Source organism: Emys orbicularis, chromosome 6 (assembly GCF_028017835.1).
Source record: "Emys orbicularis isolate rEmyOrb1 chromosome 6, rEmyOrb1.hap1, whole genome shotgun sequence".
NCBI lineage: Eukaryota > Metazoa > Chordata > Testudines > Emydidae > Emys > Emys orbicularis.
Genome location: NC_088688.1, coordinates 55,405,499 through 55,426,541, shown reverse-complemented (window position 1 = coordinate 55,426,541; position 21,043 = coordinate 55,405,499). Strand labels below are relative to the sequence as shown.

At 38.9% G+C, this 21,043-nt stretch overlaps 1 protein-coding gene across 1 annotated transcript in view; it reads right to left on the bottom strand.

The window, feature by feature from the left end:
* Positions 1-2,509: 2,509 nt before the first annotated feature.
* RASA1 (RAS p21 protein activator 1) overlaps positions 2,510-21,043 on the bottom strand; it is a 113,043-nt gene continuing 94,509 nt past the window's right edge. Inside the window, exons 20-25 of the mRNA XM_065406508.1 lie at positions 20,193-20,279; positions 15,593-15,660; positions 12,661-12,749; positions 8,262-8,339; positions 6,801-6,935; positions 2,510-2,593 (exon numbers count right to left, since the gene is read on the bottom strand). Coding sequence (XP_065262580.1) covers positions 2,510-2,593; positions 6,801-6,935; positions 8,262-8,339; positions 12,661-12,749; positions 15,593-15,660; positions 20,193-20,279 — 541 coding nt within the window. The remainder of the gene's footprint in view (positions 2,594-6,800; positions 6,936-8,261; positions 8,340-12,660; positions 12,750-15,592; positions 15,661-20,192; positions 20,280-21,043) is intronic.

Here is a 21,043-nt window from a genome sequence, read left to right as displayed (position 1 = left end):
GTCCATGCTGATGATGGGTTCTGCTTGACAATGATCCAAAGCAGTGCAGACCGATGTATGTTCATTTTCATTATCTGAGTCAGATGACACCAGCAAGGTTGATTTTCTTTTTTGGTGGTTCGGGTTCTACATTGGAGTGTTTCTGCATTGGAGTGTTGCTCTTTTAAGACTTCTGAAAGCATGCTCCCCACCTTGTCCCTCTCAGATTTTGGAAGGCACTTCAGATTCTTAAACCTTGGGACAAGTGTTGTAGCTATTTTTAGAAATCTCACATTGGTACCTTCTTTGCCTTGTGTTAAATCTGCAGTGAAAGTGTTTTTAAAATGAACAACATGTGCTAGGTCATCATCCGAGACTTCTATAACATGAAATATATGGCAGAATGTGGGAACGGGGAAAAATTAGCGGGTGCTCCGCACCCACCAGCAGCCAAGCTCCCTCCTCCTCTTCCATCCCTCCAGCGTGCTGCATCCCCACTCCTCCCAGCGTTTCCCACCCCCACCCCCCTGCCGCCTAACAGCTGTTTGGCAGCGCTTAGGACTTTCCGGGAGGGAGGAGGAGGAGCGGGGATGCGGCACGCTCAGGGGTGGAGATGGAGAAGAGGCAGGGTGGGGACTTGGGGGAAGGGGGTGGAATGGGGGCGGGGCTGGGAAAAGGCAGGGTGGGGCAGTGACTTTGGGGAAGGGGTGGAATGGGGGTGGGGCAGGGTCAGGGCCAGGGTCAAGCACCCACCGTGCAGAGGGGAAGTCGGCGCCTATGATGCGAATGTTCAGCATATCTGGAATGTAAATACCTTGCAATGCTGGCTACAAAAGTGCCACGGGAACGCCTGTTCTCACTTTCAGGTGACATTGTAAATAAGAAGCAGGCAGCATTATCTCCCATAAATGTAAACAAACTTTTTTGTCTTAGCGATTGGCTGAACAAGAAGTAGGACTGAGTGGACTTGTAAGCTCTAAAGTTTTACATTGTTTTGTTTTTGAGTGCAGTTATGTAACAAAAAAAATCTATATTTATAAGTTGCACTTTCATAATAAAGAGATTGCACTACAGTACTTCTATGAGGTGAACTGCAAAATACTATTTATTTTGTTTATCATTTTTACAGTGCAAGTATTTGTAATAAAAAATAATACAAAGTGAGCACTGTACACTTTATATTCTGTGTTGTAATTGAAATCAATACATTTGAAAATGTAGAAAAACATCCAAAAATATTTAATACATTTAAATTGGTATTTAACAGTATGCTTAACAGTATGATTAAAACTGCGTTTAATCATGATTAATTTTTTAATCAAGATTAATTAGAGTTAATCACGTGAGTTAACTGAGATTAATCGAAAGCCCTAATAAAAAAACAACCATAAGCAAAAACACTGAAACTGAGTTGGTACATCGAAACTCCCACTTATCCTTTTGTGGCTGGATATCAGAGGAGAGTATGAAACAACAGCTGCTATTTTGAGGTCCCCTGCTAAAAAATAGGCAAGATGAGTTTGAAATGTTCACTCTGAAGGTTTGATTTGCATGTGAGTAGACTACAAAGAACAAGTTCACAAAACTTAAACTTCAAAAATTCAACAAATTTATCCAGTTGTCAGAGATTCTAACTACAAATTGATTTTATTTTAAAAACTGATTTTTGAAACACTTAAAAGTATTTTCCAACAGTTATAGAAATCATGTCTGACTTACATTACACAACACTCCAACCACGCTATACTTTATAAAAGGGTTTAATGAATGCATGCATGTCTGATACAATGATCAATAAATTTATTGAGTTCAAATTATTTACTGTTGTAAACATTTTACAAAAGCATTGTGATTTATCTGGATATACAATCCTTGATGGAAGAATTATTCAAACAGACAGAATCAGTGGCACATTAAAAAATAAAGCTGACAAGACCCATTCTGCATATTCTCTTTCAACATAATTCCAGCAAGAGAAACAGCATGGTATAAAAAGTGTACAGCAAAAGATTGTTCCTACGATAATGTCAAATTCTTGAAACTGTAAATACAAATTAAAGTGGTTGAACAGTCAAAGTCATAATTGTAACCAGTCAAATTACAGTAAGAAACGTTTTCAATCCAGTTATACTTAGCTGTCAAAATAATGTGTTTCGTTCCTTGTCAGTTGACTATAAATTCTTTTCCAACAGACAGCAAAACTTTGGCAAGGTGTTGAAAATGACTTTTAAAGTTCAAGACACAGTCACAGCATTTTCTTTGTGGAAGGTGATCTGTACACCAAGGCTCAGAGGTTGTGAAAATTGGTTCCATGTGGAAAAAAGTGCAAACATCCTGCACAGATAGCTTAAAAAGCTGCTGGTAGAAATATTCACCAACAGAATCTTTGTTCTCTTTTTGCATAGTTCACACATCACTGGGAATGTGAAAAAGGTGTGCTATTTTTGGCAAGAGCAAGAAGGAAGTGATATTGATGTGAGTTGCCATGTTGGGCATGCTGGATCCATGAAGAAGTCTAGGTAGAAGGCTGCTACCTGATGTTATTAGACACTGAATACTGATTTTGTTTTTGCTGAAGCAGTTCTGTAATAGCTAGAAGCTTCTTTAAGACATGCTGTAGAAAGAAAGTCAGTAATAGTAATATTATGCACAAATAATTAGGAAAATATCACATAAGGAAACCAAATTTTCTAGATACATTTCTATGTAAACTTCTTCATGAGACTTGCTTTTATACATTAGTGTGCACAGCTTTCTATTACACAGTTTAAAGTAAAATGAAAGAACTGATCCGACTACTTGGTCTTTAAAGCAATGCTCTGAGCTGAAAAGTGACTGTAAAAATAACATTTGATGTAGAGAGAGAAATACACCAACAGTCTAAATTTAAAATGTTTAATTTTTTTTTTTTAATTACAAACTTAAGCTGGGATATAAAAGTCAAGTTGAGTTCTCTCCTTCTCAAACATCAGTGAAAAGGATTTTTTACGCTAAGATGAGTTCTTAGTTACCTCACAGATAAGAACAGAATTTGGACAGGCAACTGAAACAAGTCTATTGACAATGCACATAAAGGATAAAATACAGTTTACTCTTTTGGGGGTTGGCTCCACAGGGTTAACAGAAGTGAAGACTGAATTTAGTTACTAAAATAACCAGATGCAACTGGAGCAGTTATGCAGAAAAGGTGCAATTTTTACATATTCACTTTTCAGGGTAGAATTGTAGGTTACTACGGCAGAAAGTGGTCTGTAGCACTTAACTGAAAGGTTCTCAACTGCCTCATGCTGTGGTTCTCAAGTGCCAGGTCTTTTCCTTCCCCACCAGAAATAGGGGTTTCGAAAATTTTCCTTAAAGGAACTAAACTTCACTTACAGGAATACACACATATCAAAGAAGCTACGATAGCACATCCACAACCCTCAAATACTTCAGATTCTCTCCAAAATGGTGTTTTAGTTTATTTTATGCTGCTTAAAGTAGTGTTCAAGAACAGGTGTCAAACTGACAACCATGTCCCCTTGTCTATAGCCACACACACACACACCCCAACACCATTTTAATGAAAGCTTCCCCTATCCCGCCTTACTAGTCATAAGACTGAGACCTCCAGTCCTATCTGGATCACCCTGAATATGGCCATTGGACTATAACCTATGGACTAATTCTGAAAGAACTCTTTGCAACTACAAAGCTCACCATCTCTACTATAAATGTGATCTCATGTCTGTATGTATATTTATCTTTTAACCAATACACTCTCTTTCTTTTTTAATACATTTTAGTTTAGTTAATAAGAATTGGCTGTAAGCGTGTATTTGGGTAAGATCTGAAGTATTCGTTAACCTGGGAGATAATGTGTCCAATCCTTTGGGATTGGTAAACTTTCTTATATGATGAATAAGTTTTTCAGTAATCCTCATCATACTTGACTTGGGTGTCTGGGGTGGAGGCCTAAGGCTAGGTTGCTTTAAGGGAACTGTGTTGTTGACTTCTGGGTAACCAGTAAGGTATTATAGAAGCTGTTTTTTGCTGGTTTGGTAAATCTAAGTTTTGAAATATTCACCAGCTTTGGGGATTGTCTGCCCCATTCTTTGCAGCTTTGTAACTTCAGCGTCACTCCCTGGGACCCCGGTCACAGCTGGCTATACACGTTAGTCAATATAGTGGATTGACTGAGTGACTTTTCTCATAGGCCACTGACATTTGGTTTTAACCTGGACTGGATTTGAACTAGTGACATGGAAGTGAAGTATTTTCCAGTTGTCTTTCACAAACAGCTTATATAGGGCACGAGAAGGCAGTACTTGGACTAATTAAATTACACTTTTCTGTACACTCCACTATAGCAGCCAGCAATACTTGTTTCATACAGTGTAGTAACTAGAATTGCCTAGTGGGGGAACTCTAACAATAAAAAGACTGCTTTTTGCAGTTAATAGTCCAAAGACGAATACTGCTTGTTATCTATGGAAATTTGAGATGGCTCAGGGCAGTGAAAGTTAAAATGAATATTATATTATATTTATATTATTATTAGGGCTGTCAAGCAATTAAAAAAATTAATCATGATTAATTGCACTGTTAAACAATAATAGAATACCATTTAAATATTTTTGGATGTTTTCTACATTTTCAAATATATTGATTTAAATTACAACATAGAATACAAAGCGTACAGTGCTCACTTTATATTTATTTTTATTACAAGTATTTACACTGTAAAAAAACAAAAGAAATTGTATTTTTCAATTCACCTAATACAAGTAGTGTAGTGCAATCTCTATCACGGAAGTTGAATTTACAAACGTAGAATTATGTACAAAAAACCCTGCATTCAAAAACAAAACAACGTAAAATTTTAGAGCCTTCAAGTCCACTCAGTCCTACTTCTTGTTCAGCCAATCGCTCAGACAAACAAGTTTTGTTTACATTTGCAGGAGATAATGCTGCCTGCTTCTTGTTTACAATGTCACCTGAAAGCGAGAACAGGCATTCTCGTGGCACTGTTGTAGCTGGTGTCGCAAGATATTCACGTGGCAGATGCGCTAAAGATTCATACGTCCCTTCATGCTTCAACCACCATTCCAGGGGACATGCGTCCATGCTATTGAGGGGTTCTGCTCGATAACAATTCAAAGCAGTGCAGACTGACGCATGTTCATTTTCTTTATCTGAGTCAGATGCCACCAACAGAAGGTTGATTTTCTTTTTTGGTGGTTTGGGTTCTGTAGTTTCCGCATTGGAGTGTTGCTCTTTTAAGAATTCTGAAAGCATGTTTGAGCATTGGCCTGCTAAACCCAGGGTTGTGAGTTCAATCCTTGAGGGGGCCATTTGGGGATTTAGTTGGGGATTGATCCTGCTTTGAGCAGGGGGTTGGACTAGATGATCTCCTGAGGTCCCTTCCAACCCTAATAATCTATGATTCTATGCTCCACACCTCATCCCTCTCAGATTTTGGAAGGCACTTCAGATTCTTAAACCTTGGCTGTAGCTATCTCTAGAAATCTCACATTGGTACCTTTTTTGCGTTTTGTGAAATCTGCAGTGAAAGAGTTCTTAAAATGAACAACATGTAGTGGGCCATCATCCGAGACTGCTATAACACGAAATATATGGCAGAATGCATCTAAAATAGAGCAGGGGACATACAATTCTCCCCACTAGGAATTCAGTCACAAATTTAATTAACGCATAATTTTTTTAATGAACGTCATCAGCATGGAAGCATGGCCTCTGGAATGGTGGCTGAAGCATGAAGTGGCACACAAATGTTTAGCATATCTGGCACGTAAATACCTACAAAAGTGCCTGTTCTCACTTTCTGGTGATGTAAATAATAAGAGGGCAGCATTATCTCCTGTAAATGTAAACAAACTTTGTTTGTTTGTCTTAGCAATTGGCTGAACAAAAAGTAGGACTGAGTGGACCTGTAGGCCTTGAAGTTTTACACTGTTTTGTTTTTGAGTGCAGTTATGTAACAAAAAAAATCTACATTTGTAAGTTGCACTTTCACGACAAAGAGATTACACTACAGTACTTGTATGAGGTGAATTTAAAATACTATTTCTTTTATTTTTACAGTGCAAATATTTGTAATAAAAATATATACTTTGATTTTAATTACAACGAAGAATACAATATATTTGAAAATGTAGAAAAACATCCAAAATATTTAATAAATTTCAATTAGTATTCTATTGTTTAACAGTGTGATTAAAACTGCGATTAATTTTTTTAATCGTAATTAATTTTTTTTAGTTAATCGCATGAGTTAACTGGGATTAATCAACAGCCCTAATTATTATAATTTATATTATATTATAAAGTTTAAGCAGAACAATTATTGAAGGTCCAGAGAGTTTTCTTACTGGAAAAGAAAAGCTTGCAACTTTTGCTTTCAAAGTTAATACAAACCAAGAAACTGAAATGAAATAGCAGTTGAAAAGATAACAAACAACGTTCACTTTTCTAAATAGAAAAAAAACCCATATACCATACTAGTAGCCCACAGAACCTATCAGAGAGGGAAAACTGGTTTCTGGTAAGCAGGCCTCCTCCAGGCACTTAAAAGGCTTTTTGGTTTTGCTACAGAGCACTTCTAGCCATTTTGAGTGAGAAACTTATGAACAGAATAGTATTTACCTTTAGAGCTACCTCATCCTCATAACATTATACTGATGAAGTAACCTATCTGAAGCTATTTATCTTAACTCCTTAGTACAGAAGTATCAAATAAGTATTATTAAATTTGCATCAGTGCTTAGTGTAAAAAATGTCAACTATCTGAGACGGGGGGTTTCTGCTATAACAACTCTTACCTGCATTACGCCTCGCTCATTACTGAGCGTCCGAAGCTCATCTGAATGTGCCACACAAATCTCATGTAAGGCTGCTAGATCACGAGACAAGTCAGTTCTAGAATGCTCTGTAGTGTCTGGAAGTTCAGGTACATTCTTTAACAAGAATTATAAAAGTGTGTTTAGAATTCAAAAGTATTCATAAAATAGCGAAGAAAGTTCCATTACACTTCTCTCCACTAATCAACTGTATTGTGCAACACATTACTTTCAATACTGCAGGCAGTTACATCATAACATTCATCATAATATTCTCAGTTAGCCAAGCTTTCTACTCATGCTCTGATACCAATTATTTGCTCCCACTCCACCAATATTATTATTTAGCTCTTAAAAAGATATTTGAATGTAGTTAGAGCCTACTCATATATTGCATCCCCTGTACTTAATTGGAATGGCCACTCCAGTGTTGCTGATCACTAATGTACCAATTTCTCTTTCAGCTGAAAGGAAAATGATCTGCTGTTGCCATCTATGCTACCTCTTTGAATTGGCTAGCAAGGGATTCTCTGGGTGGCATTTTCATGCTCTCTACCTCTTTCCCTGAAGCTAGAGATGATGCATCCATTTATTTAATTTTCTATATTCGAAGATAGCAACAGCAAAAATGGGAGAGCAGAAATTAACTGGCAAGTTAATGAATACAGTGGTGGACCAGGTATACAGTAATCAGATACCATTAAAATAATAAATCAGTGACTATCCCTTGTAAACAGCAATTTCTATTGACTATATCAAAAAAATAGTAAGAAGTATCTTCCAAAGTTACTTATTTAGGCTCCAATTCATGACAGCATCCCTATTCAGCAAAGCACTTAGGCACAAATTTTCATGCTTTCCTGAATCAATCCTCTAAAACTGAGATTCCTGAAAAGTAAAGTCTTATACGCACTGCTTTTCCTGTTATAGTATTTGCATGGTATTAAGTTACATTGTTTGATTTAAAGTGATTTGTAAATCTCAATTCTCTTTAAACCTTGACAATTTAGAATAATGCATAGATCGTCTTAAGTAGCCAGGTTAAGACAAACATTTAGCACCTTACTAACTTAAAATTCAACTTTTTTTCTTCTATTAGGGTCAGATTTGCTAACCTCCACAATGGATCCATGTTGCCAGCCTACAGGTAAGAGTAAGAGTATTTTTTTTAAAATATGGTTTTGCAAGATGATGTTTTTGGTAAATCTTTGCACATTAAGTTAAGATCAGTGATCTGCCTTGTCTCTGAATATTGAGACCTTAAAGATAAGTTTTAAGTTAACAATATACCCTCTAACTAGGGCATTTGAGACAATACTCAGAAGTTGCTGGATTTCAGAGGTATTTAATGAGAACCTTTAAGATTTGTTATTACATTATTCTTTGATATGTATAAATCTATATAACTTCTAGCTTAGATTGTAAAATTTATAACACTCTTACCCCAAGTTCATCTAAAAACATGATCATGCGATGTTTGTTACTCTTGATAAATGGATTTACCCCCTCCATGTAAGGCTCCTAAAATTTAAAAAGTATTATTAGAATAAATAGATACCAATTCAATCATATGTACCTACTTACAATAAACATTCAATAGTTTGTGGACCCTATGACTTTGCATATAATTTCAGAATGGATTGGGTTCACTTCCTATTTGTGCCTTAAATTCTCTAGTTGCTACTCAGGTCTGAACAACATTAAATAACTTTAATTTGCTGTTGCAGTTTTTGCACTCCAGATGTATTCACAGAGTTTGCCTGTAGATATATGCTGGCTGTGCTATATATGTTTGGAATTATTCAGTTTTGAAACATGTTTCCGGCAATACCTACAAAACACAACAGCAATAAGAAATGTTTCATATCTGGGGACTAAATATCTTGTTTTTGTCCTTTTAAAAATGGTTAAATTTCAGATTACGTTTTTGTGTTAAAACAAGGGTGTATTAAAAAGGTCAAAACTGCTTGAAATCATCCTTCAACGTGTTAAGGTCCACAGATCCATTACAATGGTATTTCAGACTATTTGCAGTTTGGGAACTGAATCAGAATGGTCAGTTGCTCGCAACAGGAGACTGTCCCATCCCTTGAAGATTCCTCCATTGTTTTTGGGGCCCCCAGCAACTCAGCCAGACCTCTCTGCTGCAGAGCTTTCCTGAGAGAAATTCCAAACTTTATTGAAAGTGACTAACGATTTAGCTCAATAATATGTCTAAGGCCAGGTCTACACTAACCCCCCAATTTGAACTAAGGTACGCAACTTCAGCTACGTGAATAACGTAGCTGAAGTTCGAAGTACCTTAGTTCGAACTTACCTCGGTCCACACGCGGCAGGCAGGCTCCCCGTCGACTCCGCGGTACTCCTCTCGCCAAGCAGGAGTACCGCAGTCCACGGCGAGCACTTCCGGGTTCGACTTATCGCGTCCAGACAAGACGCGATAAGTCGAACCCAGAAGTTCGATCGCCAGCCGCCGAACTACCGGGTAAGTGTAGACCTACCCTAATTCTCAGCTGTGTTCCAGGGTTGCATTTGCCTTTGGAGAGACTGTCCCCTCAGTGGCTTTTGCAGTGGCTAGTAGTGAGCTAGACCAGGAAAGCCAAAGGCAAAAAAGAAAGGTTTGTATTTCCTGCTTCATCCCCTTCTCGAGTGTCTCACTGGGGAGCTCAGATGGCTCTGTCCAATTTACTCCAACCTTCAGCCCAGTCTAGACAGGGTCACTTAGCTCCTTTTCTGCCCAGGGGAGGAGACTAGGTATGTTAGTGAGGCTGACTCTGCTGAGCAAGATGTAGGAGCAGCCTCAGCAAGCCAGTCCTCATGCTCCCTGGAAAGAAACAATAGAGGGATTGGGATTTTCTGCCACACCTAAAAGATAAGTAAACTATTCGGCTGTTGCTGCCTCTGCAAGTTGCCATACCCTAACTATTGGGCTATTGTTCCCAGCTGCTGCTGTGGGTCACCATGCCCTTAGGTCCATGATATTTTCCCCAGCTTCTACGACAGGTTACTATGCTTCAACTAGCTTTACCTTCTCCTCCAGCAGCTACCTGTGCAATGACAAGAGAGACAGCAACCCATATGCAGAAAAACAATCAGACAATTAGGAGCCTTTTGGCTGACCTTTTTTTTTTTTCTCTTTCTTTCTTTCTATACCCCTGGCCTCCATTTTATAAGGCCAGAAAGTTCCTCAGTGCACACCTGTCCACATTCAACCTGGTGTCACTATTAAAGGTGAAAGTGACTATCTTCCCTGTATTCAGGGACTCTGTTTCTCAGAGGGGAGGCTTTTACATGAGAGAGTGGCTCCTTCACAGGCAGGCATCACTTGAGCCCCTTCTTTGGGCATGAAAATAAGTGGCCTCAAAACCAAACAGAGAAAACAAACAAACAAAAGAACCATCATCTGATACACTAAGTTCCTCCCAAGCTTTCAGGAACAATGACAACATGGATGGACAATACTGTAAGCATGGTCCCACTCAGCCTTAAAAATTTCATAGACTAACAGCTTCAACCTGAAAAAGACAGTGGGATAACCAATCTACCTCATGTAGGTATGTGGGGTTCTGGGCCCTGAAGTCAGACCATAAGGTAAATCAGTTCCTAGCTCTCTTAGTGATACGATGGAACTTTATGGAAAGCTGAAGGTATTCAGCATCACTGGAAAAGTTGATTTACAATCCTGGCTCTTGCCAATGCTATAGAAATGAATACTGGTCATATAACAAGTTGAAGCAGTCCTGAAGTAAAACAAGAGTCAATATCACTCCACAAGTGGTAGCTAGAGTAAGTGTGTCTGCCATGCTGTCTCCCCTCCCTCCATTTGTGCTGCCTTGTAGAGTGTGAGGCTACATTAACAAGAATATGTTAACCCTTGAGGGCTCAGCCGAGTGCTAATTCATCATTTAGCCAGTAAAGCATTCCCTGGGAAATATCCCACCCTCTTACTTCACCACCTCAACCAAGCTTCACAATCATCATTGCTATGTACAGTATTAAATTGTTTGTTTAAAACTTATACTGTGTGTGTGTGTGTGTATATATATATACATATATATACACATATACATATACACACACACACACACACACAAACACAATTTATTGTCTTTTGTCTGGTGAAAAAAACTTCCCTGGAACTTAACCCCTCCCCCATTTACATTCATTCTTATGGGGAAATTGGATTCACTTAACATCGTTTCGCTTAAAGTCGCATTTTTCAGGAACATAACTACAACATTAAGTGAGGAATTACTGTATATGAAAGTATCCAAGCAAAAAGCTCAAGTCATTGTATTATAATGCAATTAGCACACTCAAGAAAAGGAAGGGGTGTGTGTGTGTGTGTGTGTGTGTGTGTGTGTGTGTGACAAATCCCAACATTAAATGCTTCCTTAGGACAACAATCCTACAATGCCACAGAGCATGACATTAGAACCTCATTCTCATTACAGAACTGTCCAGACTGAAACTCTGCAGGAGGTATCATACTTTCTATCCATTAACATTAAACCTCCAATAGCTACTATCTCCAATCAGATGAGTTTTGAAGTCGGGAGCTTTCTTGGAGGCGATTCAGTATTGTGCTTTTAATTCAGACAAATAGTCCTCACAACTGTCATTACATTCATTTACAAAGTAAATTCAAGAAATATTTTCCCTTCTGTCAAGTATAAAAAGCAAGTCTTTCGCAGCACTGAATCTCTGGACAGAGAAGGCATGTCTCCTGTGTTGAGATCTGCTAGGCAGCTATGTGGCCATCAATAAATAAATTGACCAATGTTCTACTTATTGGTCAAGTCAATCTTTTAGCCAATGCCATTTATTGGCAGAAGGCTTCTCCGGACCTAGTATCCAGGGGGAGATGGACAATATATAATATAACCTATTTTGGATGTCCATATTTAAAAGATGATCCCACTTCCCAACCCTGAAGCACACTACTGTGAAAATCCCATTGTAATGGATCTGTAGACTTTAGCACAATAAAGTATAGGAACATTTCTGTTCTCACCTGAAAAATTCCTTTCTTTGAGTAATAAAGTCCAAAGATCCAGTCTGCCCTGGAGACAATTTGACATCCAGAGCAAACATGGAAATTGCCATACGAAGATGTGGGTTTGTTTTCATTAGGGAAAATGTCTCACATTCTGTAGTAGAAGCTGTCATGCCTTCTCCTCAAACTATAGTTAACACAATCTGTAATTTACGAAAGCAGAGCTAAATTATCCTAGCTGTGGAAATGGTCTCCAGTGAAGGGAACTTCAGCAGGCAGAGCACTCCTCTGCTGCCAGTGATTGACAAGATTGCTCCTGCCCCCCAGCCAGAAGCGGAAGGAAGGACAATTGTAATGGATCTGTAGACCTTAGCACAATTAAGAAAGGAAATGCTCACAGAACAGAAACCAAAAGAACCAACCAAAAGATGAATATAAGAGGCTTACATGAAACACTCCACTTCTCATGGGACTTATGATCGGAACATATCAAGAGGGAGACTTGCAGTCTCTCCCCCTAAATTTAGTTATGATTTGTAGTGAGCACTTCTGGCATACACTATGCAAGCAAAGCTTTTGGTAAAAATCAGCACCTCCAGAAAGAGGGAAATTGATTTGCTTCTGTTATCATCTTAATGGAAGCATTTGCTTGCTTTTGGGAACAATGATTTTATACATCTGAAATATTTTATAACTGGGGTTAAGTTTTCATACCATGTGGACCAAACTAACATTACAATACACCTGATTAATTGGAGAATCATTGATTTTAGGACTTGTTTCACCTATGCTATATATAGCAGAGATTTCACATTCTTTAATTATAGTTTAACTATACATAGTCACCTTAGCTCCAAACTCAACCAGATTTGCTAAGTTCTGCACAGACTTGGCGACCAGCGTCAGTGTTCTTGCAGCAGTGGAAGAAGGAGAATCTGAGAGAAACACATATCACAGCTGATTTCAATTGAAACGACAATTAAAATCTTGTATGGTTAGTCACGTCAAAATATTAATTTTCTATCCAATACTCAAAGAGTGATCCTGGTATTACAACCAAAATAAAGATGCAGTTTTATTACAAACAGAATTGCATAGGAACGGGGGCATGAAAGGAAATCAATGTGGCATTTTCACACCAGACTTCCTACAACAGTGGATAGTTTTTTCTACCTTGGGGGGAAAATCCCACCATCCTTGGATACACTCCTCACATACTCAAATGAAAAAGTAGTGGTTTCTAAAAAGGCTGCTAGAGATGGACATGAAGGCTTTGTGTGTTAAGTAAAAAACAAAAAACTTCCATAAAAATTGGAAGTTTTCTTTACAGCAGGATGGTGCTTCATCATCAGATTAATGAATGTTTTTCAGTTCAAGAATATACCTAAAGAGAATGACGACACTGGAGCTCTTTATTTTATATCCACATGCAAGTGATCCTGCAGTGTCATGTAACTCTGGCTACTAATTTATATTTTAAATTAAAAAGTACTAACCATGCCCATTTCCTTTTAATGGAAAAAAGAACACAAGCTAGACATCATATACCAACTTAAGTTTTATCTGTCAATCTGTACAGTAAACATATACAGGTTAATCAAAAGGCAAGAATTCATGTGCTGAAGATATATCTCAAGCAGCTAGGATTTCTTTGTGCCCATCCCACTGCCAGAAATGGGACATGGTGAAAATGTTAGTCCCAGGAGATGGTTATTAGTAGAGAGCCAGCTCTGCTATAATTAAAGTTGAATATCACTTTGTTTAAATGGGACTATTCTAAAGGCTATTCTACATGACAATACTTATTCAGATTGTCATGTAATTTGCAGTACATCGTGGGGGGTGCTGCAAAGTACTAGTGGTCCAAAGTTGGGGTCTCCTGAGCAAGGGATTCCTGATATACTGTTCCCTAAGAAAACCTGTATTTTAAAATGAAATTCTTGTAGCTTTCTACACACACCTGGGGCTCAAATATGGCTCTAATCATCCCACAGCTAATTTCAGTCAGTTGGCCTTTTTCTTAGCTAGTGCACAGTACTACTTACTCTCTGCCTGCATTCTGTTTTTTGGAAGTTTTGCCCCAAGACCAAAATTTCTAGTTTTTAAATTCCTCTAAAATCCATATGCAGAGTCTCATTTTACTTCAGAAATACTGTCAAAAAATTAGCATTGATTAAATAAGGGAAGATGAAAGACAGTTAGCATAACATAATCATGTTTCCTGTACAACGGAACTCAGTGTGATCAAAAGAAATCAAGTCACTAGATCATTTGGTCAAGTGTTCCCGATATTCAATCATCCTAACATGAACTGTTCATAACATTTATTCTTTTGTTGTTGTTGCTGCTGCAAAGTGAAGGGATGTAGTGGGAGGAGAGTTTAGAGTAGTGAAAGGGAATGAGGGGTGTATGTCAGAGCAGGGCACATGGAGGTTGAAAGGAGGGATTAGGAGTGGGCAGAATACAGGAAGAGGGGTTTGGGGCTGCAGTAAAGGGAAGGGGGATTGAGATAAATAGGGAGGGTGATAGGAGAGGGAGATTGGGACGGAAGGCATGTGGTGGGAGTGCTTTAGGTATGGAAGACAATGAGTCCTTCTCCCTGACCTCCATGTATGAACTAGGATCAGGGGGTTCCCTGACTCACTGGCAGGAATGAACACCTCTCCCTGCACCCTCTTCCTATGGGTGAGCCAGGAACAGGGGCCCTTGCCAACTCACATGTTCTGTTCTAAAGTATTCTGTAGCATTTGTAAGAGTGTAGAGTTGTAGTATGTGTGTTGTTGGTGGACTGAGGCATCACTCAAATAGGGCAGAATTAAGGTTGCATCTTGGGGGTGGCATGTATCTCAAACCCCAAAAGCCAGGAAATACAAAGCGTACGTTTACTCACTCCCCACATTTTGGAAGGGAATGAGGTACCACTGGACAACTCTATGTTTCTGGGCATTTAATTATGAAACAAAATTAAAATACTATTTGAAGGCAAAACAAAAGTTTAAGTAATTTGTGATTGTTACTAGACCAGGGGTTCTCAAACTGTGGGTCGGGACCCCAAAGTGGGTCGCGACTCCATTTTAATGGGGTCACCAGGGCTGTCTTAGATGTGCTGGGGCCTGGGCCCGAGCCCCACCTCCCACAGCCTAAGCCCAAGCCCCACCGCCTGGCGCCAAAGCCGAAGGCCGAGGGCTTCAGCCCTCGGCGGCGGGGCTCAGGCTACAGTCCCCTTACATGGTGCTCAAGCCTTGGGCTTTGGCCTCCCCACCTGGAGCGGTGGGGCTTGGGCTTTGCCGCTGCTGCCCCCCCTCCCCCCCAACCTGGGGCAGCAGGGCTCAGGCTTTGGTCCCCCCTCCTGGGGTCATGCAGTAATTTTTGTTGTCAGAAGGGAGCTGCGGTGCAATGAAGTTTGAGGACCCCTGTACTAGACCAATCATGTTCAGATCGAACAATATATCATTAAGAGAGCAGGGCATATTTTACAGGCTCTTAAAACGAGAGACTGTGGTTAAGCCAGAAACATAGACTATCATCTACTTCTGCTGTATAATAGAAATTTAACCATGAGAATGATAACAAAAAGACCAATCCAGCCAATTAAAATAGTTTTTTGGCCAAACAGTGTTCAAAGCCATGTAGCAACATGAAACATTAAAGATATAATTCAGCAAGAATGGCCAATAGTCTGGCCTGGAAGATATAGTGAGTACAGTGACATATTAAGGTAACCCATTTCAACGATTGTACCATTACCACATATTCAAAGTCTGAAGTGCATAGTCACCTGAGATGATATTGAACATCCTTGGGTTCAGGATAGCAGGACAAATCAGTCGGAGAAAAACGAAGCCACTGAAAGGGGAGAAAAGTGTTTTATTCAATAATTAAGTTTTTGTATTTAGCGTAAAATTGTATATTCATTTAAGGTGGTGTGGAAAGAGTAATCTCTTTAAAACAGTTTAACTAGTCATCTTAGATGCTGTGAATATGTTTGTTAATTAAGAATATCTTGCTATTATCACACCTGCAGTGAAGACTGGTCTTGCTCTTATGCTGGGCCAGGTCTATGTCCTTGTGCATGGGTTTTTGAGCTCCCGATGCTTGTTTGGGGAAAGCACATGACTAAGGCAGACAGCACCTTCCAAAGTACAAAATGGCCTTTAGCCATGAAAGCCTGGCTTTCCAGTCCAAAGCTGAGTATTTCAGCTCAGTATTGGTCAGTTTAGCACCCAAGTAAATCAGTAGTGGCATTGAGTGTTCTGGAACATTATCATCGGTGCACCTGGTCTTTCTTATGGCCATCACTTCTTCAACCACCAAACTTTCGTTTGGAGGATGGAAGAAATGCAGTGTTGCCCTCTCTACATTGTCAGATGACGCCCTACATTAAGTTGATTCTCCCTGGTCCACTTTGCAGCCCAAGATCTTAGGTCCAAGGTCAAACAACGGAGGAAAAATAGAACTGCTAATCAAAACTACTAAGTCCTTAGACATTCCTCCCAAGGTATTCCTTAGTCCCTCTACTATTGGGTCCCTACTGATGCAGCCTATCTAAATAACATTTCTTTTTTTTCCCAGTTTTGGCTCTAGTTTTTCAACCACTCCGAATGTTTCTGCTATTGTCCATACCAATTTGTTTTTCTAAATTACAAGCAAGCAACTGAGCTCCTCTGAAGCATAATGAACTGGCAAATCTGACAAGAACAAATGCTGCCTTTCCTAGGACAGTTCTCTGCAGCAATGTGGAAAAGGAATCCTTTTCCTAATGTCTCCCTTCAGCTCTACATTTCTCTGCCTTAAATCCCAGAGTTTAATAAAGAACGCAGCAGTAAAAAAGAGGTCTCAGTCAGAAGTATTAAAATGGATCTGAAAACACAGAACTTCCTTTAGATTTAAGTCAGGACTTAACAAACATGCAAATGGTTGAGATTTGTGACCTTTGCAGCCAGACTGAGATTTACACTTCTGCAGCCATCTGTCTAGCAAAGGACAGAGTACTGCAAACAGCTGCTTTCATATATTTTTTTAATCAGAAGATCAGTAACACTGGTCTACAATTTTTGAGAAGTCGTCTGCTTCAGAGATAAAATGTGCTATTTATTATGTATTTTGATGTGCTGAATTCAAATATGACAATTAAAACAACTGATTGGCTACTGTTTCTAAGATATTTAAGTTTTTACATTTTATGTCTATGTATATTGTGTAGATAGTAGAGTTTTAATCATAAATTGTAAACCTAGGTCTTTTCATGTGTTTATAGTTGCTTTACATGATAATATTTCATCTGTCCTGTTTATGTAACACTTTAAAAATCAGCAAAAGGGTTATATAAATAAAATTTATTATGAAACAAAAGGCAAAAAACTATTATGTACATAGTTTAGTCCTATTCAGTGTCTACTCGGCGCTTCTTGGCTTGTCTCTTGTATTCATTAAATGGAGCATCTCTTGTCACTGTCCAGCAATAGTCTGCAAGCATTGATGGGTTCCATTTGCCCTGATAGCGTTTCTCCATTGTTGCAATGTCCTGGTGAAATCGCTCGCTGTGCTCATCGCTCACTGCTCCGCAGTTCGGTGGAAAAAAATCTAGATGAGAGTGCAAAAAATGTATCTTTAGTGACATGTTGCAACCAAGGCTTTTGTATGCCTTGAGGAGGTTTTCCACCAACAACCTGTAGTTGTCTGCCTTGTTGTTTCCGAGAAAATTTATTGCCACTAACTGGAAGGCTTTCCATGCCGTCTTTTCCTTGCCACGCAGTGCATGGTCAAATGCATCATCTCGAAGAAGTTCACGAATCTGAGGACCAACAAAGACACCTTCCTTTATCTTAGCTTCACTTAACCTTGGAAATTTTCCATGGAGGTACTTGAAAGTGCTTGTGTTTTGTCAATGGCCTTGACAAAGTTCTTCATCAGACCCAGCTTGATGTGTAAGGGTGGTAACAAAATCTTCCTTGATTCAACAAGTGATGGATGCTGATCACTTTTCCTCCCAGGCTGCAATGACTTTCGGAGTGGCCAATCTTTCTTGATGTAGTGGGAATCTCTTGCACGACTATCCCATTCGCAGAGAAAACAGCAGTACTTTGTGTATCCAGTCTGCAGACCAAGCAAGAGAGCAACAACCTTCAAATCGCCACAAAGCTGCCACTGATGTTGGTCATAGTTTATGCACCTCAAAAGTTGTTTCATGTTGTCATAGGTTTCCTTCATATGGACTGCATGACCAACTGGAATTGATGGCAAAACATTGCCATTATGCAGTAAAACAGCTTTAAGACTCCTCTTCGATGAATCAATGAACAGTCTCCACTCATCTGGATTGTGAACGATGCTGAGGGCTGCCATCACACCATCGATGTTGTTGCAGGCTACAAGATCACCTTCCATGAAGAAGAATGGGACAAGATCCTTTTGACGGTCACGTAACATGGAAACCCTAACATCACCTGCCAGGAGATTCCACTGCTGTAGTCTGGAGCCCAACAGCTCTGCCTTAGTCTTGGGTAGTTCCAAATCCCTGACAAGGTCATTCAGTTCACCTTGTGTTATGAGGTGTGGTTCAGAGGAGGAGGATGGGAGAAAATGTGGGTCCTGTGACATTGATGGTTCAGGACCAGAAGTTTCATCCTCTTCCTCGTCTGACTCAAGTGAGAATGATTCTGGTGCATCAGGAACCGGCAGTCCTTCTCCGTGGGGTACTGGGCGTATAGCTGATGGAATGTTTGGATAATGCACAGTCCACTTTTTCTTCTTTGACACGCCTTTACCAACTGGAGGCACCATGCAGAAGTAACAATTGCTGGTATGATCTGTTGGCTCTCTCCAAATCATTGGCACTGCAAAAGGCATAGATTTCCTTTTCCTGTTCAACCACTGGCGAAGATTTGTTGCACAAGTGTTGCAGCATATGTGTGGGCCCACCTCTTGTCCTGATCTCCAATTTTGCAGCCAAAATAAAGGTGATAGGCTTTCTTAACCATAGTGGTTATACTGCGCTTTTGTGATGCAAAAGTCACTTCACCACAAACATAGCAGATGTTATCTGCACTGTTCACACAAGTACGAGGCATCTCTGCTCACTTTGGCTAAACAGAAATGTGTCCCTTTGCAAAATCAAACAGTGACAAATAAGAGAGCATGACACTGTATGATTTCTAGAGCTGATATAGGGCAATTTGTTCAGCAGAGTGATGTAAGCTTCGTTATGATTGCATCATCCATGACTTCTAGGAATAACATGATGCAATTCATATCATGTATGACGCAATACCAGCTTCAGATTGCATCATTCGTTGTTTTGCCTAAAAAGCAAGTACTGTCCAAACCCAGTCATAGATTTATTCATAGATCCAGTCAAAGATGTATTTTAGTCATTTCTGGTTTAAATTGAGATCCCTTCCCTTTATAACTCACTTATCCTCCGCCATTCCCAAGTCAAGGGTCGTATATACTGACCCAATAGTATATCTTGAAAACTAGAGCCAATCAACAATTTTAAGCATCATTTTCGTTCTCAGTGACCCAGAATTAGTAAAGTTTGACTACATTTATTTCAGAAGCATTTTGGCTGTAGAGCAGTGTAATCATTTTTCTTTCACATTCTAAACCACAGAGCTTTCCCCTTAAGTTTGCCATCTTGATCAGTTACCCCAAAGCACATTAAAGGTGATAATGTGTTAGCGCACAGGCAGAGAAATTAAACATCTGTGCAAAACTATTGTTGTGCCTCTTTTAATCCTTGGAGACAGTGGATTTTATACATCCTGATAAACAATCATTTGCCTGGCAGTTTAGAAAATGCCTTGTAAAATTTAAGCAATAACAAGACTATAATGAATCTGTGTGTTTGATTAAGAAACTATCTTTTGTATTTTACAATCATAAGCGGACCAGTCTTAAATAGACTGCACTGCATTACTACACAGCCTACTGAGAGGTAGTAAGTTAATTTTCTGATATTCACAAACATTAACACAATAGAATGATACTTTTCATATCCAGCTATAGGATATTTTCCTCTTTAAATACATGAAAAGGAAAGTAACACAACAATCTGAATGTACTTGCATTTTGTTGCATTATTTGGAAGTTTTAAAATCCAATATTCAAGGCCATATTTGCCTCTTGCCTACACCATTTTACAACAGCATCGCTACAGTGACTTCATCTAAAATCAGGCCCTCAATCCTTAGCTTAAGCATTGTGCTTAGATATTACAATGGTCTTAGATAATGTCATGCATTACAGATGCTGAACTTACTAGGCATTGCAAGCCAAACTAACTAGCGTGCTAACAATGCGTGTCACTTCCTCAATATAAGACCTTTTCTTTCTGAACTTTTATAACATGCAAACAAATGAAATGACAAGCAGCTTACCTAACAACTCTGGTTCTCATTGTGGTATTGGTTGGCCACTTGTGTTGGACAGACTTCTGCAAACACCCATAAATATATCTCAATGTCCTGTCAAAATAGTAGAGTTAATAGCCTTGACACATTAAGCAATTTTAAATATTTATTTGCCATAATATATGGTAGGAACTGTGCACTTAAATACTGTAGAAAGCCTTTCACCAACATAAGGTTACATCTGTGTATACTTTGTATAGGTACTTCATCAGCATTTGTATCATTGCTTTCAAGTAGGGCTTCATTTTGTCAAAGAACAAATGGGATTGATTAAAGACTCATTTTTTAAATTCTTATTTGTTTGTGTTTCCTGTCCATTAAAAACAAAATAATTATATGAAAGGTTTAATTTGGTGAATGGAACTTCCATTTAAATTCAATGGGACATACAGATGTGCTTAAAAGTAATCACATCAGGATGTTAGGTGTTCTTCTTGGGAGAAGGCTGAGAACAAAGTGGGGTGTTCCAGGCAAATACTTCCAGTCTGTTACATACATATTGGAAAAGAGACAAGACAAGATGGCAGCTGAAACTATCACTAACACAAAAGAAAAATTTCAGTGGTATCTGACCATGGATAAATACAGGACCCTGCTTATGATTTATTAATTGTTAGTGATGCAGTAAACTAATAAACTGATTAAAGAAGATAAAAAGCACATAATGCTGACAACTTTAGATAAGTTGATTTACAATTAAACCATGGAGTGCAGGGTTTTAAATTTGAAGTAGAACTTGTGTTATGACTATCTCGATTCTAAATTAGTGGTGTCAAAAGGCCAAAACTACACCTCTTATTTAAACTTTCAGCACTGGT